Source organism: Podarcis filfolensis (assembly GCF_964270895.1).
Source record: "Podarcis filfolensis genome assembly, chromosome: 1".
NCBI classification, from domain to species: Eukaryota; Metazoa; Chordata; class Lepidosauria; order Squamata; family Lacertidae; genus Podarcis; species Podarcis filfolensis.
In genome coordinates this window covers 34,595,470-34,620,362 of record NC_139604.1, presented here as the reverse complement: position 1 = coordinate 34,620,362, position 24,893 = coordinate 34,595,470, and the positions used below count along the sequence as shown (strand labels likewise).

General features: G+C 43.1%; 1 protein-coding gene across 1 annotated transcript; it reads right to left on the bottom strand.

Annotated features, from left to right (window-relative positions):
* Window positions 1-1,757: 1,757 nt before the first annotated feature.
* Window positions 1,758-24,264, bottom strand: RND3 (Rho family GTPase 3). Its single transcript, XM_083579814.1, has 5 exons — window positions 23,870-24,264; window positions 23,119-23,206; window positions 10,756-10,865; window positions 7,341-7,475; window positions 1,758-3,731 (listed from the first exon to the last, which is right to left on the bottom strand). Exons 1-5 carry the CDS (start codon window positions 24,017-24,019, stop codon window positions 3,480-3,482), a joined length of 735 nt encoding a protein of 244 aa, XP_083435940.1. The 5' UTR covers window positions 24,020-24,264; the 3' UTR covers window positions 1,758-3,479.
* Window positions 24,265-24,893: the final 629 nt, after the last annotated feature.

Genomic DNA, 24,893 nt, shown 5'->3' with positions numbered 1-24,893 from the left:
TCTGTGCATGGAAGGACACAGCTGGACACAACTCCCAAGGGTTTTAAGGGCAGACTACAAAGTCATTCATAATTGTACTCCAGATCTGTATCACTTCTTACACCACTTTTCCAACACAAATTCTGCAGCTGTATTCCTAAACTCAGATGGCTCACTGAACACAGTGTGAAAAACTTCAGAGAAAATATGCATTGGATTGGGCTGTAACACTCCTGTCCTGGAAAACTGTATCAATACTGTACAGTGGGAATTACTGTATGGGGAAGCCTTTTTCAATTCTGGGTGAAACACTTTGGGATGTCACTAATTGGAAAATGGAATAGTGGAGAGAGGCAACTATAGGCACTTGTGGTGGGCATGCCCAAAGTGCATGTGGCAAATGTTGGAGAACAAATGTTTAATGAGATAAGTAAAATTACATATCAGCATGTCACGAAATCTTCAGAGCTTGCATTACTGAATCTGTATTAAAATGAGAATCGGGACCTGGTGAACTACTAATTGGATTACTGTTCCAGGCTGCACATATTGTTATAGCCACACTTTGAAAGGACTGAAAAGGTCAAATTTGAGTGCTTGGTACAAGAGAGTATGGGGGGGGGGAATACTAACAAATTGAGACTGGGAAGAGGAACAAGACACAAAGATACCTTTTTGTGGGAGAATGGTGGAGCTGCATTTTGTTTACGGATTCTCCAGAAAACCAAAAACCAGTTCCAAAGGTTTATACTAACTTTCGGTTCATGGAATAGTTTATAGATCAGGGGCCAGCAAACATTTTCAGCAGGGGGCCAGTCACTGTCCCTCAGACCTTGTGGGGGGGCCGGACTATATTTTGAAGAAAAAATGAATGAATTCCTATGCCCCACAAATAACCCAGAGATGCATTTTAAATAAGGGAGACATTTTACTCATGTAAAAACATGCTGATTCCCAGGCCGTCCGTGGGCCGGATTTAGAAGGCGATTGGGCCAGATCCAGCCCCCGGACCTTAGTTTGCCTACCCATGTTATAGATGTATACTGTTATAACTTGTGGTTATGTATGGGAATGCAGGCTTTCAAAATGTATTTTGGGGGTTCTGTGGGGAAAGAAATAGGAATGAAATGAAATGAAATGATGGAATAGTAAAGAGGTGGCATTTATTTCAGCACTTTGTACATTTTATCATAGCTAATGATTTATCGGCAAGAGCCTTCCCAAAACCTAGATGCAGGTGCTAATTGAAATTGATTTAAACTAATGTCTTGAGCAGGACTTTTTTCAGCGGGAACTCGCCGGAACTGAGTTCTGGCACCCCTCACGTGGGCACCATTGCCATTACAGTGGTACCTCAGGTTAAGTACTTAATTCGTTCCGGAGGTCCGTACTTAACCTGAAGCACTACTTTAGCTAATGGGGCCTCCTGCTGCTGCCGCACTGCCGGAGCACGATTTCTGTTCTCATCCTGAAGCAAAGTTCTTAACCTGAAGCACTATTTCTGGGTTAGCGGAGTCTGTAACCTGAAGCGTATGTAACCTGAAGCGTATGTAACCTGAGGTACCACGGTATAAGAAAACAAGGGAGATGTTCATGGTGAGTTCCAGCACCATGTTTTCTAGACAAATAGCACAGGTCCTGAGTATGCTTACAAGTAGAAGCATGTTTACTCAGTAGTCCCACCATGTTCAGAGAGGCTTATCCTCAGGCTGGTCTATATTACAGCCTAAGGTATGCAAGCAATCAGTGGACAATACAGAACAGCACACAAGTAGAGATTTTACCAACGACTAAACATTTTTTTTATTTAAAAGAAAAAAATAAATACTGCAGAAACAATAACCAAACATACAAAGTGACGGACATATGTTAAAAAGTGAGGGGTGTCTTGCTGAAACAGTTAACTTATTTTTCTTTTTACAATACTTAAATACAGAAAGCACTTGCCAGCTTTTTTTTTTTTAATACTGCCTTAAGCATACCATTGCATCAATCCAAAGCATATTATGGTGGCAATATATCTGGAATTTTTGTGGAAATAATACTTCAAAAATGAAGCATTTGAGAAAAATGCTTGCATTCAACAAGTCCTAGAGACACCCTCGGCAGAGTTCTGCTGTGTCTGCTAAAGCATAACAACATCTGCAAACTATTTTCAAGATTGGCTTAGTGGATGTAACAATAGTCATCAGTCAGTGAAAAGGAATTTGACAGAATCTGGGTCACACAAGTAATGTTTAATGATCACTGTCTGGATATGCTTGCATTAGACCTTTAGGATTAATGCAATATCCAGTTTCCACTTGGGACCCCTTAAAGGCTCCGCTGTTCTTCAGGTTCTTCCTCCCCCTATTTCCTCAGAGTGCTCATTACAAGTAAACAGAAACGTGTAATAAGAGACAGTCATCCATATGCAGCCATTTTAGAGATGCATCATAATAAGAGATAATTGGGTATGTTGGCTCATGTGCTAACTTAAAAAACGAAACAAAAAAAAGAAACAAAAAACAAAAACACCCAGTATAGAATTGTAGAAAAGTCATAGAGCAGAGCAGCACTTATTTCCTTACACAGTGCTGGGTTTGGCCTCCTTCGCACCCAAGGAGCAGCTTAGGAGGGCAGTAAGACTAAAATTCCTTTCTAATTAAGGACCTTTTTATAACTAAATCGTAGCACCATTTGTTTAGGTCTTGCAACAGGACGTCCATACAGTATACAATTGCCTTATGAAGAAGCCATTCAAAAAATGGACTTTCAGCCATTATCAAATTTCTCATTACAGTCACAATGGAGAAGAGGAAGATTCTGTGTTTGAGAACTACTCTTAACAGATATTTCTTCAGCCTCATTCCATATAATTAGAAGCTTATAAAGGCTATTTTATTACTGATTTCTTTAATTTCTTCCTTCTCTAGTTGCCTTGGGGGGAAAAAAAGATTTTAAAGCCTCTTTTAACAAAGTGTTTTCCTCTGGATGACCTATATTTCCTATTTCTTTAACATAAACTAAGAGGAAAAGCAATCATATTCTCTCTTTTTTGGTGGGGGAGGGAAACCAACCAGTCTCAAAGGGGCAAGCTTCACAATGAAGGGAATAGGAATATCTTGACTTTCTTTTTTTTAAGCAATGTTTTAGATTGTAATCAAAATCAAAGTCGGTATTCAAAAAATAGATCTAAAAATAAGTATCCTCCAGGACATCATTTCTTCAGGTGCTACCAATCCTTTCACTTCTTTAGCACATTCACATAGATTCCTTCGTATTTGGTATTTCATCCAAGTAACATTGACATCCCTTCAGAATCCATCTCTTCCCACTGCTTCCTCTACATACCAGCTCCCCAAGTACAGTTTCTTGCCTACGGAAGGTGAATCATCGCCTTTTATCACTGGCATGCCCTTACAAGAGACCATTTTCACTGGGCACTTCTCGTTGAGTCTTCACCTATCCCACCCAAACACAATTGTCCTTGCTACCTCCATTTAAGGAAACAAAATCCTTCACATCACTGTGCAGCTCTTCGCTTTGTCCTTTCGCAGATCTGTGGTGACTGTAGAAAGTTCCGGCCGGCCTGGCATGTGTGAAATTCGTTTAGTTGCCCTCTGAGACTTGTTCCGCTTAACATTTTTATTTGTTTTGTTCACACAGGCCAAGGTAGCAACATGGAAAATGTCCCTTACGCTGTTTTCTGACTGCAAGGCTGAACATTCAATGTATGTGGCTGCTCCAATCTGCTTGGCCATGTTTGCACCCTGTGGAGGTAGAGGAGAATAGATTAGATTACAGACCTCAACAGAAATCCAGAGAGAACTAAGACAAGCCATATAATCATTACTCTGGGATGCTGTTTTAGAGATAATGCTTTGAGGAAACAAAAGGCAACACATCAGGCAAATAAGGAGGAGAATCCACTGTCCTTATAAATACAGAAATCAACCTAGAACTTGCAGATTATTGGCCACACCAGTTTTAAAGACTTTCTGCATTGGACATGGAGACCAAGAGCATCTTCAATTTAAGCACCCTCAACCCCAGCTTACAAAGTAGCCTTACAAGGAAGGAACTGAGGAGTACAAGCATAGCTGCAAAAATATATCTGATCTATTTACCCTTTTGTTTCTGGCCTGAAAGGGCATGTAGGGCCAAGCCGAGGTAGCCAATATGGAGCCCTTCAGATGTTGTTGGGCTCCAATTCCCACGAGCCCTAACCCACATGGATGTCAGGGTTGTCTAGCCACAGCAATTCATAAATTTAGGTCAATGGTCTGGTGTTGTGTCTTTGTGGCCATCAGCAATCCTAGGCTGGTGTTCCTGCTAACCCGCCCCACCAGCAGATCCCATGCAAGGTCATTCACACCTCTGGAAATTTCCAGAGATGAGGACAATAATTCCCTCTAGCAGAGATAGTATGTGTGGGAAAGCAAGACCAGCAACAACTCCTTACACAGACCAGATCTTTGTGACACTTTAGCCTTCAGTGGGTTAAGGAGTTTGCAAGGACTTCTCTGGCCAAGGAGGCTACTTTGCCTTATCTGTTGTGGTTCAAACCACTGCTTATGCAGCAGATAGAGTTTTAGGTTTGGGTGTCTGCCATTCCCCTCCCCCCCCCCCCCCGCAAACACAGGTTGAATAGTTTAATGTGTTCAGATTCTGACCTACAGTAGTTGACTTTAAGAAACCCCCACCTCGTTGCAGAAGAGAAAAATCCAGCCATATGCCGTCAGGTGACCCCACTGAATTCAGTCTCTAAGCTCCCTTAAAGCAACAGACTGGAGCCCTTCAGAAACTAGAAGTCTATGCTAGCTGCAGGGTTTCAAACATCAGATGGCATCTGTTCCATCTCTAAGCAGGGCCAGTTTTATGCCAGAGGCAAGCATACAGAATAGTTTGACCTTGAAATCAATAGGGCTGACTTCCAGATAAACATGGCTAGAATTAAAGTGTGTGCCTAGAGAACGTGGTGCAGGTGCATCAAGGGAAAAGTTATTTGTCAGTCAAAATGTTCAGCTCTTTTTCTAAATCAATAGGATTAAACTTGGGGGAGGGGAAACCTGTTTACCATACAAATTAAGCATTCTAGTCCCACCTTGCTATTTACCACCGCACAAAATTACCAAAAGCTTTCAAAGCATAGATAAGGAAGTCACCCACTGCAGTTCTGGATACAAGCTCTTTCAAAGATAAGAGAAAAACAAAATGCTACAGGGATTTCCTGTGTAGCACCAGAGTTTTGGGGGAAACGCCGCTTAACTAGAACTTGGACTGTCTAAAGATTGAGGCTGTACAAACAAAAGGTTTGCCACTGACATTAGGAAACGCCTCGTGTACTTTGTCACTGTACTACATCTTGTCAAACTGAGATGATTTGGAAGACTTCCAGAAACCATAGGCTACTGGATGTTCAGAGAAGCAGTTGGAATTTTGAACTAGTTCCCCAACAGAAGCAATCCTCAGACACACAACCTTGTGCAAACTTTTTAATGGAGGGCAGGGAGGGGGAGAATGGGGATAGGAGACTCAGTCAACATTAATTAAACAGCCTGTCTGCTAATGACTGAAGTGGCAATCAGAGGGTTTTGGATTGTACTAGTCAATTAATTCCCAGTGAGTAAAGTCAAAAACATTTTGTTGGAAACCACTGAGGAGGAGAAGAATGGAGGAGTAACCCTGCTTCATATGCTATTATAGAAAAACATTATTTATAATCTACAAAAATGCAGCCCTTGGAGGCCAACGTTTGCAGCTATGGAACGTACCAGAAAAGCCTTGAATCATGACTATCACTTGGAAGCCACCACCCAAAACAGAAAGACACTGTGGTCTTTCCTGTCCCTATTCTAGGGATGGCTTATTCTGTGGTGTTCCAATGCTGTTGGACTCCCAACACCCAATAGCTTCAACAAGTATGAACAACATCTCCCTCCCTAGCGCCACCCTCTGTCCCCGACCAGAGATAAGAGCACAGCCATTGTCGGGCTGTGCCCTGTATCCCCACATTGGCGAGGCGGTGGTCCAGAAGATCATGACTGACCATATCAAAGGCTGCTGACAGATCTAAGAGAATCAGCAGTCCCGACCCACCTCGGTCCAGTTGTCACTTGACATTAAAGTGTACAATCCTTGTGAGATGTAAAAAAGAAATGGGGGGGGGAGCCTATAACATTCTATCCAACTAGACAATTCTATCAAAAACAGAGACACTGTGAAGAAATGGGACACTGAAGCCCAAAAGAACCCAGCCAAATTTACTTGGAGGTAAGCCTCACCAATTTCAATGGAATTTTTTTCCAGTTAAGTGTGCCTTAGAAGTGGGCAGATTGTTGGTCTTACACAAGACTGATGTTTATGGAGCTTTACAAAATACTATGTAGTTTTCATGTCATAATCGCATGGGGAGAGGAAGGCATGCAATTACTTTTACATAAATGTCCAGTTTGAAGAGGTATACACACTCGCAGTGGTTCTTTTCAAAGAAAAAGAGCAGTTCTGTTTTATTGCTTACCAATACAAAAGGAAACAAAAGTTGCACTCTTCCTCTCCAGAGAGAGAGAGAGAGAGCAAAACACATTAAAGCCACGTGGACCTATGGCCGGCTTAGTTATCCAGATTGAACAACATAGGAAATGGGTGGAAGAGGAACAGAATACAGACAAATGTGGATGGAGCATAAACTGAAGTGTATGCTGTGTCTAGTGCTCCCTATTCCTTACTGGGGAGAATTATGGACTCCCCACTAATGAGGAGAGGCACTTTCTCCAAGAGCCTGATGCAATGCCAAGTATGAAGTGGGGCTATGCAACAACACCAGCACAGCTCGGCACCCACTTTCCTCATCTTGACTGAGTCACAGGAACATTGGAAGATGCCTTAAACTGACTTAGACCACTGATCTATCTAGCGCAGTATCGTCCACACTGGGCTGTGCCAACGTGGTGTCCTCCAGAAGTCTTAGACTACAACTCCCATCAGCCCCAGCCAGAATGGCCAATGGGCAGGAATGATGGGAGTTATAGTGGATAAGCATCTGCAGGATGCCAGGTAGGGTGGTCTAAACTGACTGGCAGTGGCTTAGCAGGGTTTTAGAGAGAAGCCCTTCCCAGCCTTAGCTGGAGATGCTACTGACTGAACTGTTTGCTTAAGAAACATATGCTCTACCAGTGACCTACAACCCCTTAAGTCAGTAGCATACAGCATCTGATATAAGAAAAGTACAGATCCCAACTGCTGATCACCAGCAGTGATGAAAAGTGGTGTAATATAACCAACACTCTTTGCAGCACTGGCCCTCAAGGAGGATTTGAATGAATCAAGTCAGAAGCGTGCATCATTCATTAACAAGCAAAACACGACATGGCACTTACCTGATCATAAGATACTGGTGTTTGCCTGTGATTGGACAGCTCTACTAGTGTACTAACATCTGTGCGCAGGTCAGACTTGCAGCCAACCAGAAGCATCTTGGTGTTGGGACAAAACTCCTGGATTTCACCTTTCCACTGTAAAAATAGTACAGTGTTAGTATCCTGCTGCCATAAGAAACACTGAGGCGGCCATCTAACGCAATGTGACGCTTTAAAGAATCATGCTTCATTTGTCAGCTGTACTACAGTGAAGCACTAGAAGGAAACATTTGGTGTAGCACTCCCTGCAGATAGGAAAGATGGGGGAGAAATTTTTTGGTTCACATTTTAAAGTGAACTAATTTGAAATACACCAGTACAGCAATCCTTCAAAATCTGCAATTCTCCCAACTTTTTGATGCATTTATTCAGTTTTTTAAAATGTACTTCATCTGAGCTTATGTATACTTCTGTTTGGTTTTTTTAAAAAAAATGGTTTATTGTTTATTTCTTGTATTATGAAAACCAGGAATAAAATATTATTTAAAAAATGAGGACATCCATCCCTACCTGCCTACAGATAGGCCAGCTGCCACAGCATACATTACGTTTTCCCTCCCTATGACTCATTCACTCAACTGACTGAATAGATATAATCAAGGGAGTTTTCTCAAAGCAAGTTTAAACAGCTGCCCAAATGCCAAGTTACAAGCAGGTCTTACAACAAAGGAGAAGCATATAATTAGATCAAAAATATGGTCTTAACCTATGTCATACACACAGATGGTATATAGTCCATACTGCAGGGAAGTTAAAATGTGAAGCTTAAACCTTGAATACAATGTCATCTACATTCTTCCCCCAGGTGCAGAGGACTAGCATGTAAAAACATCACAATTCCCAGAGGGTCACATGAACAGGAATTCTAGCATTCTAGTACATTGCAGGGCATAAAAATGAATGCAACTCAGCAAAATAGACAATCATGGACAAACCATTGAAAACTGAATTAATGTTCACTCAAGTCATGTGCACTTCAATGCATGGAGTGAGGGGACGAGACAATGTCTGTAGACTCCCATTTCTGACCTGCAGCTGAAGCTCTGTATCCCACCCATAATCTACTGGCCTTACTAGCTGGGAAAAATGGGTTTCATAGATCAAAACATCTACAGGACACCAAGCTGGGGAAGGTCTTTGCACACATCATTTACATGTATAAAGAGCTCTGTGCAATCCCACATTTTCCAGGTTTCCCAGGTGCACAGAAAATATTTGCAAAGGGCTACTTATATTTAAGTCCTAATGAATTTACTGGGACTTAGCGACAGCTTACTTTGCTTAATTGTACCCTCTGCATACACCACTGTCTCCAGCTGATGGTCTGCAGCTCACAACTGGGTCATGATCCACCCTAACTCTGCCACAAACACCTTATGGAAAGATATGGGAAAGACTGATGCGACAGAAGCGTAAGGTGAGAATCTACAAGTCAAAAGTGCTTCCTGTTGCAGGCTGAAGTTATTAATGTATTTGGAGCCTTGAGAGAGGTTGAGGGTCAACATAAAATCAACAATAGCACTACTGTTTGTTGTGTTCCACAGCAGTTAATCACAGCAATACACTTGTGACATAGAAAGTAACTAAAGCTGAGTTCTAGGGACTTGCTTATGTTGCTCCACAAGTCAAACTGTTAGCGTAGAATCTGAAATTTTCTCACCTTTCCCGAGTCTACTGGGCTACACCTCTGTAGGTCATATTAGGCCTTTGACACAGAGAAACTCAATTCCAAAGTTTTGTTGATGTTGGCCATGACAACAGTAAGCAGGGCATGAGTAATGTTTGTTTTAACCTCTCTGAACTGGTGACAGGAAGTAAAATGTGGAAAGGGAATTAAGAGCTCTCTCTATTGGAGAAGAGGAATATTTAACCCCTTCCCTTCCCCAAAATTTGCCAAGGCAAGGTAGCACCAGCTGATCCCAAGGACTTTGTTCATGCAAACAGTAAAGATTATGGCAGCCATTTTCTCCAGAAACCCAGGAAATAGTGCCCATGTCTGACAGAATCCAGGGCTGTTGAAGATTCTTCCTGACAGCAATCTAACTTGAGCCTCATCCACACATGGCACTCTTCCATTTATGCACATGACCTCTTGGTCATCCACTAAGAACCTACGAAGAGCTCTTCTGGATCAGATGAAAGACCCAGCTAGTCCAGCATCCTGTTCTTACAGTGGCCAACCAGATGCCTATGGGAAGAATGCAAGCAGGACCTAAGTGCAACAACCCTCTGCCCACCTGCAATTCCCACCAAGTGGTATTGAGAAACATACTATCCCAGAGGAAGTATATATATATTACTTTTGAGCTTCTGGTGGATATCCTCCTAATTAAATCAAAATCAGCAAGGATTGGCGCACTCATCACTACTGAACAATTCAATTCAATGGGCAGAATCAGTCTTCATACTGTGGCACACCAAAGAAGAATTGGCCTCTAGTCTGACTTTAGGAATTAAGGTCTGGACCAGAAATCTTCTCCTTGTATGGCTGAACAAGGATCATGCGGATATGGGCTCTTTTCACTTGCTAAGTGCATGAATACTAATTATATTGATCAAAACAGTATGCCAATAATTGTGCATCCTGTCAATATACATTCAACTATGAAGCTGCAAAGTAAACTGATTGGATTCCATCTAACTACTTATCAGGGATGGGGAACCTGTGGACCTGTAGATGCTGTAGATTGTAACTCCTATCATACGTAACTGTTGGCCATGCCGGCTGGAAATGATGGGCATTAGGAATCCATCTGGAAGGTCACTGGTTCCCCATTCTGGCCCTATATATTGTCTACTCTTATTGCAGTACCTATCCAAATGCCATTGGCCAGGGAGTTCATATAACTGTGTGTCAGGGATGGGAAACCTATAAGCCATCAAGATGTAATTGGGCTCCAAATCTCATCAGCCCTGGCCAGGATGGCCAACTGTCAGGGAGGATGAGTGCTAAAATTCAACAACATGTGCAAGGCTGCAGTTTCTCCACTCCTGCCAAAAGTCTATAATTAGGGATTGAATCAAGAAACCTTCTTCAAGGAAATCACATGCTGCCCCACTGAGCTAAGAGTTCCTTCCCAATGTACTAGAGCCCGAATCCCCCTCAGTACAGCAGGCTATAGGATTTGAATCTAAACCTTAAAGAAGGATTTCGAAGTGAAAGCCACCCCATGATCAACACTTGCCTGGGCCAACACACCTGAAACCTGGGGGAGTAATGGACTAATATTTTTTAGCTTCTCAGTTGGTTTGCATAATACTTGGGAGTGCAGCAATAATCAGCCTGGCTTTTACACTTCAAGATCATATATACAGATGGCAGCAGTGACATATCCTAGCTCTGCATATACATTTAGAGTTATTTTCCATCACTTACCTTTTTCAACACACTGTCAAGTGTTTCTGGACGGCTTATGTCAAAACAAATTAAGACGGCATCGGAATCTGGGTAGGAAAGTGGGCGGACGTTATCATAGTAAGGAGACCCTGTTGAAATAAGTGAGATCATGTTATGGGCAGAAAAGAAACATTATGTATACACAGTTAAATGACGCACCCTAAGTGTTCCATCCATGCCTCCGCTATATTTCCCTTTGCTTCCTCACCCCACTTTTTCAAGATCTCACCACCTGCCAGAAACAAGAGTGCTCCATATCCTCAGTAGGTTATTGTTAATTTAGGTCAGCTTCAAACAAATCGGCACCATATTTGTGGTGGCTACCATAAAGCTTGGTATAGCAGATCACCATGCTTGTCAAACCATGACCACGCAGGCCTTTCCCACACTGATGTAAGGCTTCCTTCTGGCCAATCCGTGCATCAGTGATGGATGCACATGTTGAGCTGCTACTTAGGAATGAGTTACACAGATGCAGTTCTGAGCTTCCATTCAAAGGTCAAAACAATCTGAATCTCTTCTGATGAGCCTGGATTATTAACGCATAATATGGCTAGAAAATAAGGATCCTCAGTCTCCTAACTTTGAGCCAAGGTCACCTAGTAAAATCTCTTTTTTAAACAGTGCTTTCTTATTCCATTTAGAACAGGTGTGGATAACCTTTGGCCCACCAGATTTTGCTAAACTACAGCTCCCATCATCCCTGGTTATTGGCCATGCATGCTGGTGCCAATGGGATGTGTAGTTCAGCAACATCTAGAGGGTGAAATCTTTCCCACAACTGATTTAGAAGGACTATGGCAATGCAACATCATGCCTAATTTTTGTATCAGTAGCTACAGATGTAAGTTAGGCCCAGCTGTTATCCCAGAACCTTTCAGAATCTGCTTGGGTGTCGGACCTGCACATGTGATTAAGTTCATTCCAAGTCAGGGCAGATGTGCTTCCTGCAAAATGCTAGTGTTTATACAACCACTTTCAATAGTAAGTAAGACCAGTAATCTATCACCTTCAGCAAAAGGAAAAGACGTATGCAAGGAAAAACAGTAGTTGCCTTTGCTATGAAGAGCCACACTGGTACCCGCATAATTGGTAGATCTTGTCAAGGGTTAACTACTTGCATCTAGGCAACAACACAAGGCAACACACCTGGAGATTGGTCCCTCCTGAGGAAAAAATGCCTTTCCCTGCCTTGAGCTGTTTGCATAGTTGCAGGAGTGCACAGACAGGTTTGCACAGCCTCTGACTCAACAAGTCAACCATACACTGCGGTCACCATGGCTTAATAAGCCTCCTATTTGTGCTGCCTGCCTGGAACTTAAAGGGTCACGATCCCTTTAATCCCAGGATGACCTCTTCTGGATCAAGCCAGTGGTCCATCTCATTCAATATCCTGTTTCCCACAGTGTCCAAGCAGATGCCTCTGGGAAGCCCACAAGGTCCTGCCGCTGCTCCCCGGTGACTTATAATTCACTTGCAGAGAAGAATCTTGACCAGGAACCACTGATATCAGGGCCACATCCAGCTCGGTGTGTCAAACATTGCAGAGACTCAGTATAAATAAGTCATCACATCACAGCACAGCCACAGCCCACATAGGTCCCATGGTGTCTGGCAAAATACATTTATATGTAATTATTAATATCCTCTGAATATATTACATCAGGAACATCATCCGCACCAAATATCAATTAGATCTTTGAGGCTCTCACAGTTTAATGAACTGCTAGAACCTGTAACAGCTAATTAGAGGAGATTTCTCTTTTGGTATTTACATTCAGCATCTCCTTGAGTGCCACTGCCTTTTTGGCAGCTTCCGGCAAGGGAAAAGAGCTTGCTGAAACAGGCCATCTCTTAAGGAACTCTATGGATTATTTTAAATGACCAAGAGCTCTCTCCCAGGAATCCAGAGGAACAGAATTCAAACTTATCAACATTTCAGGTGGGACCTGCAACCGCGTAAAATGCTCCTGCCAACCATGTCATCTTCTAGGATGCGCTATTACACATCACCTGGGAAGGCAGGTGAACTAATGCCAGTGTACTGGAAGAAGCAAAGATCACCAGTGTTGAAGCAATGATTCTTCAACATCAACTTCGTTGGACGGGTCATGTTGTGCGGATGCCTGATTATCGTCTTCCAAAGCAACTACTCTATTCCGAACTTAAAGATGGAGGGCATAATGCTGGTGGTCAACAAAAGAGGTTCAAAGACTCTCCCAAGGCAAATCTTATAAAATGTAGTATAAACACCGACAACTGGGAAACACTGGCCTACGAATTGAAGAATCTTACTTGGCTATAAGTGATCGCCAAAGAAGAAGAAGATTCCATTCCTGCACCACCACCAGTTTTTTCCTCTGAAAAGTCACTGTTCCACAACCACTGAGCATGCTCTGTCCTCACTGGACTATTATTGGGGGTTCCCACACACTTTTTTTGTACTTCTCCCAACTTTGGAATTCCCCATAACCTGCCAATCCTGTGAGGTGCTGCCCATTTTGGTTGCACAAGAATCCACACTTGGGAGAAGGGAGTTTACTATTTATGTACAGGATTATTGGAAACACATTAAGTGTGTTAGATCAGGTTCGCCCACTGGAGTTGGGGAAGCTGGTTGTATTCAAAATCTCCAGGATTTAAATGGATGAAATGAAAACAGTGCTTTCAAGGGCTGTACAGAAACAACAATGCAATCGTATTAGAAAGACGCTTGTGTGCAGATTCCTCCTCCTGGCAAAAGAAGCTCCTGCTGTTTCAGGGTGTAGTAAGGTAAACAGCAAAAGGAACTCGTCTCAAAAAACAGACCAGCTGGGCAGCTAAAGACCACAAGGAAAGAATTTGAGGAATGCTGCTTTTGAAGCAAACAGGAACATATGGGCTGAAGCCTTGGCAAACAGAAGGTGGTCTGCTCAGTCTGAAAGTTTCCTCCAGATTCTCCACAGCCTCAAATCACATGCCTGTGTATTACTACTGATAGCTTCAGTGCGTCAGAAACCTATCGTAATGCTCATCTCTCAGCACAAGAGTTAAACGTGCAACAGGCTATTTAAACCTCTGCAGGAAGTGGAGATTTCCTTTTTCCTAGCACAATATCTGATTTCATGTGCCTTGTCAAAGCAGGCACGGGCAATGGGTGAAGCAGCCTCTCTTATCGGTTCTGCAAGCAGCCATTAACCTTTGGGCTGGGTCCCAAGAGCCAACATTTGTCAGGCTGCAGTTTGGACAACACCGGTAAAGGCATACTTTCTCAGGGAACTAATGGGCCTGGGTCCATTTTATTACTGGGGCAGTACTGCCAAGTGACAGCTGTATTGCGGAGGCAGCTGCCTAACGTTATTGGACTCCAATTCCCATCAGCAAGGCCAATGGGGTGAGAGGATGGAGGTTGTAGTTCAACCATGTCTGAAAAGCACTGTGTTGGCTACCCCTTCTGTAAGGTATTCTTGCAAAACATGCAGAAGTCCATCTGCCCACACCTGTTTATAGAAGCTAATTTTATTTTATTTTTTGAGTTCTTAATCATTACAAACCCCCATGAGGATTACTACTGATGAGGCTACTATTGGGAAAAGGGTAGTGGACATTATCCATGAGGACATGAGATGATTTGTCTGTCTAGCCAGGCATTGGTTACTCTGACTGGCACTGGCTATCTGATTTTTCAGGCTGGAGAGGTGCTATTTCCTGTCACCTGATCCATTTAACACTATCAGTGGCTTAATAAGTGACTAACTGAAACCTCCATGCACTCCTCAATTCCAGATACAGGGGTGAGGACAGACTACAAGCTTTTGCCTTTGGGTTGCGAGTTTACCAAAGACCTGATGGATCTTGGTCTGATGCAGCTTATATTCCCACATATATTGTGTTGGGGAATCTGTGGCTCTCCAGTTGTTAGACTCCAGTTCCCATCAGTCCCAGCCATCATGGCCAATGGCCCAGAGTGAAGATGACCTATAGTCCAACCACATCTGGAGGGCCACAGGTCCCCTAATTCCTGTTCTTATGCATCTCTTAAAGTCAACCAAAGAATTTCATGGCAAGCAGAGATTTCAAAGCAGTTCTTCCAGCTCTAGTGCTCCATCTACTGCACCAGATTGGCCCCTGGTGCAGCATTCCATGTGCTAGATGACCTCTACTAATTTCAAAGTGTTAGGCAGGTGTAGATCACATTGCAATTTCCACCCACAGCTATCACTTAGCTCTAGGCATAGTTGCCACCCTCCTTTCTCATCAGAATATTCTGAAACAGGTATGGGCAGGATAAAGCATTTGCTTTTAAGGATCATTAAAATTTGGACAGAGACGTTGCTTGCTCAAGAGAAGAGTGAAGAGCCTCACCCAGGAAAAAAAATTCCTTAGACACATACCTAAGTGCTCAGTCACCACTCCTCAAGAGGTCTATCGCACCATATATGTACATGCATACGTATGGCATGCACTTATACCAGTCGGATCTGTGATTACACTTAGTATGGACAAAAATTTCCTGTTATTACAATGCAGCATGCTAAGACAAGTATATGAAGCTTTCACATAAACGAGACAAGCTGCTATTCTTCTCTGGGAAAGAATGCAAGGGAATGAATGGGAGGCTTTAAGTGCATCCTTTGAGAGTGTGCAGAATTCAGATGCTTCACAAGAAATGTGTTTTCTCTCTTCTTTCAAACAAGCAATAGTGGGATCCTTTATCAATGCCCCAAGAAGACAGCCACTCAGAACAAAAGCCGAGAGATAGAATTCAATAGGGCATTTCATCATTCCAATCTCCTTACCAGAACAAAATCCTCAGAGCCTGAGGAATCTTGGGAATGCATGTCAAGTCTAAACAGACCCTTTTCAAGGCAGCTCAATAGCATACTCTGTTCAATCTTTCTCCAAGATGGTCTCAGAAAATGCGAAACCATGCTCAACTAAAGAAAATGAGCAGATTGACAAAATCACTGTGACTCCAACAAAGCTTCAGATCCAGATTTTGTGAAATGTATACCACACACGCATACCTTTTTCATCCTTCTGCAACCTGGTGCCCTCCAGATGTTGTTGTTACTATAACCCATACCATCCCTGGGAATTGGGAGTCTAAAACATTGGAGGACACCAGGTTAGGGAAGGCTGATTTCTAGCCACCTCTAAGTTTGTAGGAACTGTGAGCATAGTTTCATAAGAACATGGTAACAGTCCCGCTGGTTCAGAACAAAGTCCTACCTAGTCCAGCATTCTGTCTTCACAATGACCAATCAGATGTCAATAGGAAGCCCACAAGAGCAACAGGAATGCCATGATAGGATTTTGACTCTAAAAGTATGCTTCAAAGTAAGCCTGTGCCACTTGTGTAAAAGTATATATTAGCCTGACTCCATGTGGACATTTAAAGCAGCTAAATGCTCAAAAAATGCAGTTTATAATCCCATAGACAAGATAGGAGATGAGCAAAACTCTGCCATTACACCGTGCATGAAAGTTGCCAAAAGGAAGCCAAGGACCACAAAGGAGGTACAAGATCTCCTGTCAAAATGGAGCTTTGGAAGTAAAGATTGTCCACACTGCTTGGTAAGTTGGTGGCGATACCAGGCTCAAAAGGACATGCCGACTCAGCATAACCTAAAGTTTTGACTTACGTTTATGTGGCTTTTCACTGAGTAATTCTATTGCATCATGTCTGATGTGATCTCTGTTCAAAGTACAGACTTCTTGTTTGCTAACAATAAATTCCCCATCTGCTGGGGCTCTGTAAACTGTTGTTCTATGTGGGGACTAATAATCTCTAACACTTTTTAGGATCCACAAATTACAACTCCAAGGATTCCTTGGTGTTTCTTTCCTCATGCAGGCTTTGGGTTGATTACGGCAATGATTTTGATGATGAGAGAGGTTGAAATATCACACCATCAGTAGAAAAGTCTGCCACTACCATTTGTTACAGACTAATGTCAGATCATACTTAGTGACAGCCAGCAGTAACTTGTGGTTGATCTTTGTGTCAGATATCTGCCCATGACCCCGGGGTGAAAGACTGCCTCAGCATGTCTCATACCAATGTCCTAAACTGACCAAGTTATCAGTTTGCATGTTCATCTCTGAAGTTTACAAGTTAAATTCAAAGTGCTTGGAAGTCGCTCCCTCTAAGTAGCAGGTATTTGTTTTACAAAGTAAGGCAGGGATGGGAAATCTGTTGCCCTCCAAAGGTTGTTGGACTCCATCGTTCATCAGCCTCAGCCAACATGGCCCATAATCAGGGATGTTGGGAGCTGAAACCTAAAAACATCTGGAGGACCACAGGCTACCCATCTCTTAAGTAAGGCTTCTCACATTCCAACAACTGACTCCATGAAAGTTTTAAAGTTAGATCCTAGTAATTTCCAGCTAAGGAATACTGGATTCAGGGTAACTGAGTAACCAGTTACTAAAGGCTACAAGAGGAAGAATGCAATTCAGGGTTTAATTCATTTGTCAATAATAAGCACCCTCTTTATGAGGTACACCAACATTCTGGAACTTATACAGAACTCTTCAGGGGATCAGACAGTTTTGTCTGATCTATATAGAGTGAAAGACACACAGTGAGCCTCAGAACCACAGCAAGCTCAACTCATTGGGAATCTGTGCCACTCTTTGATACTCTTGTTGAGAACGTCCATCCCAAGTCCACATTTTCAGGTTTCCTTGATATTCTGCAATTCATGAAGTATTTGGGATATATAGTTAAGCCCACAAGATGGCTGCAACTGCTTCACGGTTTTATGGTGCACCCATGAAATTTGAATTATGTAAGAGAGTCAAATTTTAATGAGGGAAGATAAAATATGTGTTTCAGCTTTGATAGGATATTCAGCAGAAGCCAGACACAGGTAAATTGTCTTTATGGATTCCATTAGACAGGACCTGAAGAAGCTACGAGTAGCCAAACATTATTCTGAAATGATCTTGTTAAAAAAATGAGCTCATTTACTGCTGCTGCATGCCATATAATAAGACTACAGAATTATATATGATTTTCTGCAAATTATTCCACAGCTGCTGTGAAGGGGGAAAAGGGTGGAAATCAGATACATAACCAGTCCAATTGCTTTAATGTGCAATGCTCAAATATTTATCCATCTAAAGATTTAATACCAGTATACCCTCCCCAGGAAAAGTCAAGATATTTCAGGGGTGCAGAATGAAAACATCTTGCAAAGTCATTCTTAGATTTTGTAGGTATCGTTTTGTATATCATAAGTGATCCATCTGTGCCACAAGGGCACAGGCAGCAAGCGTGTGACACAAACATGGACCCTATTGCAGAAAGGACCCTAGGCCTGGCTATGGCAAAGAGATGTGTACTTGCATTTCTACCAGACTTTCATACACTGCCTGCTCCCCAGCTTGATAAACTAGAAGTTAAACAAACTGCTGGGGAGTGCAAACATACTATAGAGTAGCAAACTCTCAGAATGCGTGGCATTCTTGTTAAAAATGTGGTCACCATGCTGTAAACCAGCCTTAGACTAACTCCCAAAGGATCTGAAGGGCACCAGGTTGACGAAGGCTAGAGCAAACCATTCAGCTTATTGCAACTTGCAGCTTCAGTGACGCCTGTCTATTTTAGCTGGGATAGACCCAGAATGATATCACAGCTTCCACAGGGTTGACTCTCTAGAGCAGCGTCTCTCCACCTCGAACCCCCAGATGTTCTTGAAGTACAAGTCCCATCATCCATGACTAGGATGCTGGCTAGGAAATGATGGGAGTTGTAGTCCAACAACATCTAGAGACCCAAAGTTGAGAAAGGCTGCTCTGGAGGAAGGAGTCTATGGATTGCCATTCAAGTGTTTAGGGCAAAGCCTAAAGAGATTTTCGTCTTTGTTTACTAATTTCTGGATCTTTGCTGTTGACCTCAGTTACAGTAAGACCAGAATTACTTCTCCAAATGGATGCATTTACAGCAATTAACTTCAGTTAATGGGAAACACTAAACATTCAGAAATGTTCATGCAAGACAGGTGATGATTTAAAGGAGATATACTTGTTTAATGGGGTTAACATTGGAGACTAAGAAACTCATATGGAAATGTCTTGGGAATACCACTATCAAATTAAACTAGCATCTAAAAAAAAAATAGTATTTCCTAAGTGGTATCATTAAATGTGGGTCATTATTTGTGTGTGTGGTTATTCTACAGTAGAGACATTCTGTAGTCACAAAACTGTAGGATTTCCAATATTATCTTTCATGTGTTTAAATTATCTTATTTTGTCCCATTGCTCTATAAAAGCATTGCAAGAGTGCTGCCAAAACTTTAAATAATGCAAATCCTCCCAGACAGACCATCTAGAATAGCTTAGTTGTTTTACCCTATTTTGCATTTCCAATACAGTTGTCCCCAGTTGTCTTTGATAGGAAAATATCACACTATATTGCTCATCATTAACCTCTGCAACCAACTCAGCTGTTGCAGATCTGACCTACTTAAGCTATGACACCATATTGGAAAATGAGGACTGTTGAGGCCAAGCCCAGATCTTGACTTAGACTAATAAGACCTGTCTTTTAAAAAGGGTTAAGAAACTGTCATACAGTAATAATTCCAACTCAGTTACAGCTGATCTTATCTAAACAATCTACAACCAGGAAACAAACTCAAGAGATGGCAGATCATAAGATCTGAGGCCCAGATAACTAGGTGTCCAAATCTGTATTTTGATAAATAACCGATATGTTGAATCACAGATCATTAAGTGGTGTCTGTAAAATACCAAACTAATATATTGAAGGCCTCTTTGAATCAATTTTCATATCCTGTCTAGAATGTGAGGCTATGCCTTGGTCCATGTTAAGCCCAGGAAGAAAGAATCCCAGAGCCAGTATGGTGTGGTGGTTAGTGTGTTAGACTAGGACCAGGGAAGCTAGGGTTCAAATCTCCACTCATCCATTTGGGTGATGTTGGGTTAGTCAATGTCAGTCCATCTAACCTTCCTCACAGGGTTGCTGCAAGGATAAAATAGAGAGATAGAACCAACCCTTGTTGGAAAAGTGGAATATAAACGTAATAATAAATAACTAAGTTTGGAATAGGCAGAAGAGTCCACTATGAGCAAGTCCTAGTGGAAAACCTCTGAAGGAATGGGCAAGCAAATGTCAATGGCAGTCTAATGCCATACATATTCACATAGAGTAAGTCTCATTGAGTTCAATGGGATGTTACTTTCTTACCATTATGCAAGATAAAAAAAGCACAGATTAATGTCAGTCCTCATGCACAAAAAAATATATTTCAGAAATAAAGTATTGCAGATGCAATAAATTGCATCTCCCCCTTTTAATTCCTTTGCTGCTCCCTCTTCATTTCATGTTCATTCTCCTACTAAGGCAATGGGAGGCAGGGGGGAAAAAAGAGAGAATTTAATTTGGCTTTATCACAGAAGAGTGAAAAAGGCAGCAAGCATTCCCCTGTAGGAGAGAGAGAAAATGAAAAAGAACCAGAACTGCCAGCCTTCACAGCTGTCATCCACATCTGGAAGCATGCATTCCAGTGATGCCAACAGCAGTAATGTTCGTGTTAAGGCTGCTAAGGCAGAAAGAGCTTAGCTGTGGTTTCTTCAAAAGAGCTGTACAAGTGTTGCCAGATTTACAAGACAAGCAGAGTCTTGCCACTTCAGCCTTTTATCGCCTTCGACGTGCCTTCCTCACAGGACAGCCCTTTGTGTGCCACAAGCAAATTTTGTGCTTAGGCTCTTGCTACTGGCAGGCAAGTAAAATAAAATAAATCTTGTCCACTTCTTGAAGTTACTACAAAAGCCATTAAGTAATTCAACTGTGCTTTTCATTCTACTGTAAAAAGTGTGTGTGTGTGTGTGTGTGTGTGTGTGTGTGTGTGTGTGTGTAGGGGGTATCTTCTCCAGCTCCACTTTGCTTCTCTGCCCTAGGATGGATGGCTTCTACGCTGGGTGGTCTGCTCCCTTCCTGCATTTGGTGACAAGAGACAGCGCTCACATTCCCTTGCTAGCTGCTCTCAGCACCCTGTACATTCCTTTGTCTCCCTCTCCTTGGTCGCCCTCTTGCACTCTGCCACAGAGTGTTCTTTAATCTGTCATAAAAGCCAGCAAACAAAGATGATTTTAACTCTCCCCATTAAGCACGGTGCTTTATAGCCCTCATCTCAGCCAATGGATTATCTCTGCAGGAACTTTAAAAAAAAAAAAACTTAACACATTTCATATAAACCAGCACAAGAATGGGAAATTATGTCCTTAAGAGAGAGAGCGCTCTTTGGAAGAACCTACTATATGCTCCAAGTCCTCCCCCCCAAAAGTCTTTAGAGAACAGATGGGGAAAGTGCAGCCCTCCAGATGTTGCTGGACTGACTCCAACCAAACCAGCTCTAGCCAGCATGGCCAACAACCAGCAATGATGGAACTGTAGTCCAACAACATCTGGAGGACCACATGTTCCCCATCTTAATTTCAGAAGATACTGGCTACGATGACTCCCATACACTCATTTCCACCATAAACCAAGAACAGCCCAGAACTAGCATCCTTTGGAACAGGGAAGGCCAACTGGCACCCTAGATATGGCTCCAAAGCCATTATAATCTTGGTGACCCTACCAAGAACCTTTCCAAGTTGTAAAAAGGTGCAAACAGCTCCCTTTTGGATGCTCTATGTCAGGAACAGTCAACATGGCGACCTGTGGATTCTGCTAGATTCATCATCCCTGACCACCGGCCATGCTGGCTGGCAATGGCAGAAGCTAGAGTCCAGCAATGTGTGAAGGGTACCATGTTGGTGATCTCTGTTCCATGTAATGCCATGCTTAAATGTTATTCTCCACAAAGGAGGCTCATGCTGCTAAATGGGGCTAACTTTATTATTATGCAGCCAGACTCTATACCAGCTTTTCCCAACCTTGGACTACAGCTCCAGTCAGCACAAGGCAGCGTGGCCCAGTGGTCAGGGATGATGAGAATTGCTGTGCAACAATATCTGGGTACCCGAGGCTGGGAAAAACTGCTCTAGACTACTGTCTAGATTATGAAAGATTATGAAACTTGGCCACAACTGCAATAGAAGAAAATGAACATCTGTCCCTCAAAACTGGATTTCTTAGCTGATCCAAGCAAGTTGTACTTTTTCTTCAGTTTCCCCCAAATCAAGGTTCTACAAGACCGTGGCTGTGACTCTTATAGGAAAGGCAATAATGTCTTGAACTACGTGGCCAGCCATCAATTTGGGAAGGAGGTGGATAGCATGGTACTGGAGTAATAGTAGAACACCACTGTTTTCTTTAATCAAACAAGACTTGCGAAACAAAGTGCCACAGCTGAGCAACAGAGGACAGCCTTTGAAGGCAGAAGGTTCCAGATTCAATCCTTGGTGTCTTGCCTGAAACCCCCAGGAGCTCCTGTTAGTCAATGTAGACCAGTGTTTCCCAAACTTGAGAGTTGTAATCCAAAACAGCTGGAAATCCATCATCCCTAGCTAGCAAGACCAGTGCTCAGGGAAGATGAGAATTGTAGTCCAAAAGCAGCTGGAGACCAGAGTTTGGGAAACACTGATGTAGACAATACTGAGAAATCAACCAATGGTCTGGTATTAAGACGCTTCATCTGCTGCTAGTCTCCTATACTTACTGTACGTACAAACAGGCAACATAATCAATGAACATCACAACCGCTACCAAACTCCAGTTTTTCTTTCTCACTCGCTTAACTTCCATGTCTTCAGAAGCGTTCTCACCCCCTGCTGGTTTTACAGCCAAACACTTCCAATGAGTAACTTTACTTCTCATTATGCTCAGTTGAAGGCTTCCTATGCGTGTTTTTTGGGGGGGATTTTTGGAACACTCAGAAGGAGGAGTGAGGACACGGCTCAGCAAGGAAAACATCCTCTCACACTTAGGCATTTGTGTAGCTGCTAAGCTCCTTGTTTCTGTATAATCACATATTACCAAAAGGAGAACACATGCTGGTTTTCGCAGCAGCGGCGACAAATATTAAAATGAAAGGCTCATGATAGGCCATAATAACCCTCTCCCATCTGTTCAGTTAATTATCCCAAGAACCTTTATAGAGTCAAGCCGGGAAGGGGAGTTAGGTAAACACGACTGTCTCAGTCTCACCACAATGCAGAAATCCTTGCAATTAAAAAGAGGGGGCAGGGAGGGAAAGGAGTCAGGTTGCATTAAAGTCCATTAAAGTAAAATGAAAAAAACTAAAAGGCAAGTAGTTACATCATCTGCAGGGTGTTAACAACAGAGGCTACAGCAATGGCTTGTAATTATATACAAACCAATGTGAGTCACCAGAATGGCATGGAAACAGAACAGGCATTCCTGCGAGCAAGAAAATCCCTTACCAGAAGTATCCCAGAGACTGAGTTCTATCCTTTGTGTGTCTATTTCAAAACTGGCCGTGTAATTCTCAAACACGGTGGGGACGTAGTTCTGGGCAAGGAAAGGGAGAAAACACAAATAGCAGATTACCATCTCTTGAAAGTTTGCACCGCGTATCAAACACATCTTTCTTGTAAATTCAGGGGGGGGGGGGAGAGACCACAGAGATTTCAGCCTAAATTGGCCCCTCACCCTTCTTAATCGTTTAACCATTTCCTAACTACTGAGGGATTAGACCGTTTTCACTGAAAACCAACAAAGCGTTTGAAAATAGGCAACTTACACCAGCGGGATGGGCTCGTGAATTCCAGCGCAACGCTGAAACCCACGACCTATAAAATACGGACAGATCTAAGAGCTTCCCTCCACCACCACTGGGCGCGAGGCTTGAACCGGCACTGCCTCAGTGAATGGGTCTCTAATTCGAACGAAGAAAGAACGTTCGAGTTCTATCCCGCATTTCACGCGTGGCTCACAATAGGGCACGAGAGAGAGAGGTCGTCTTAAAGATGCTTTATTTTTATTTATTTTTAGTGATTCCTGGGGATCTCTTCTGTGAAAACGGTCTAACCCGCTTTAAACAGGCTTCCCACAGATTTAACAGATAGCGCTGAAAGTTAACTTTAACCAAAAAAGAAATCACAGCGCTCCTCTTCGTAAAAGAACCACGTAGCGCTAAATTCCTAGAACTCAGACAAGCGGGTCCACACGTACCTCCGGGAAGCAGTCCTTGGCAAAGACGTGCAGCAGAGCCGTCTTTCCGCACTGGGTATCCCCAACCACGACTATCTTGCACTTCACGTTTTGATTAGGATCCATGATCGATTTGCTGGATAATTTCTGGCTGGCTCTTCTTTCCTTCATTGAGGTGTCCTTAGCCCTTCCCCCCGTCTTCTCTCAAACAAAACCAACGAAATGGCAGGATGGGGAGCAGAAACCAAGAAAAGCAGAAGAAACCGCGCGGTTCGCTGCCGTGCGCTCGACAAGTCCTTTCTCTCTCTCTCTCCCCTGCCGCCGCCGCCGCCCCTTCTAAAGTTCTTCCTTCCCTCCTAGCAGGTCCGGCTGCTTGCAAACTGCTTTGTTTCACTCCGCCCTGCCCGGATTTATATGCCCCGCCGCCTTCCAATCCGGAGCTCAAGGAGAGAAAGTAAGCGATCCGCCTCTTGTCCTTTTATGGAGCCTGCAAAGCGCGGCCAAGGAGGCGCCTTCGGCCGGCTGCGACGCGCCCTCTAGGGGAGAAAAGCCACCTGGAGCAAGCAGAGGGAGGACTCCGTACAAGGAAGGAGGAAGCGGCTTCGGTTTGTTTTAGCTGCTGCTGCTGCTGCTTAGGAACCTGAAGGAAGGGCGAGAGGATGTTCTGGCCACGAAACTCGCTCGATCGCGTTCCTTGAGACAGACACTTTCAAGGAGGTGTAGTAGAATCGATAGCCTTATTTATTTTTTGACTGCCGGGCTTAACTTAACGGCATTTTGTGGCAAAGCTCAGTCCCGGCAAAAATCTTTTTTTTTTTTCCAGTTGCAGGACTGAGCCCGGGGATGGGAGAAGCAGGCGCGAGGCAACGTGCCTCTGGTCGCGTGCAGAGTGCATGCCTGCCCCATCCTCACCAGTGAGCAACACACACTATCTCTCTCTCCCTCCCTCTCCCCCACCCGCTACTCTCTCCTGTTTAGGGGCAGGGACATGACACTCCAGTCCCCAGCAACACTTTAATGCAGGTATTAATGTTTGTGGGTATGT

What these genes read in the sequence shown, in the direction of transcription:
- RND3 (XM_083579814.1), bottom strand. Translation starts at nt 24,019, where the DNA reads ATGAAGGAAAGAAGAGCCAGCCAGAAATTATCCAGCAAATCGATCATG. An exon ending in CCAAGGACTGCTTCCCGGAG is followed by an intron (nt 23,207 to 23,869) that starts GTACGTGTGGAC and finishes TTCCTTGCCCAG; the next exon opens with AACTACGTCCCCACCGTGTT. An exon ending in CACCAGTATCTTATGATCAG is followed by an intron (nt 3,732 to 7,340) that starts GTAAGTGCCATG and finishes CTACCTCCACAG; the next exon opens with GGTGCAAACATGGCCAAGCA.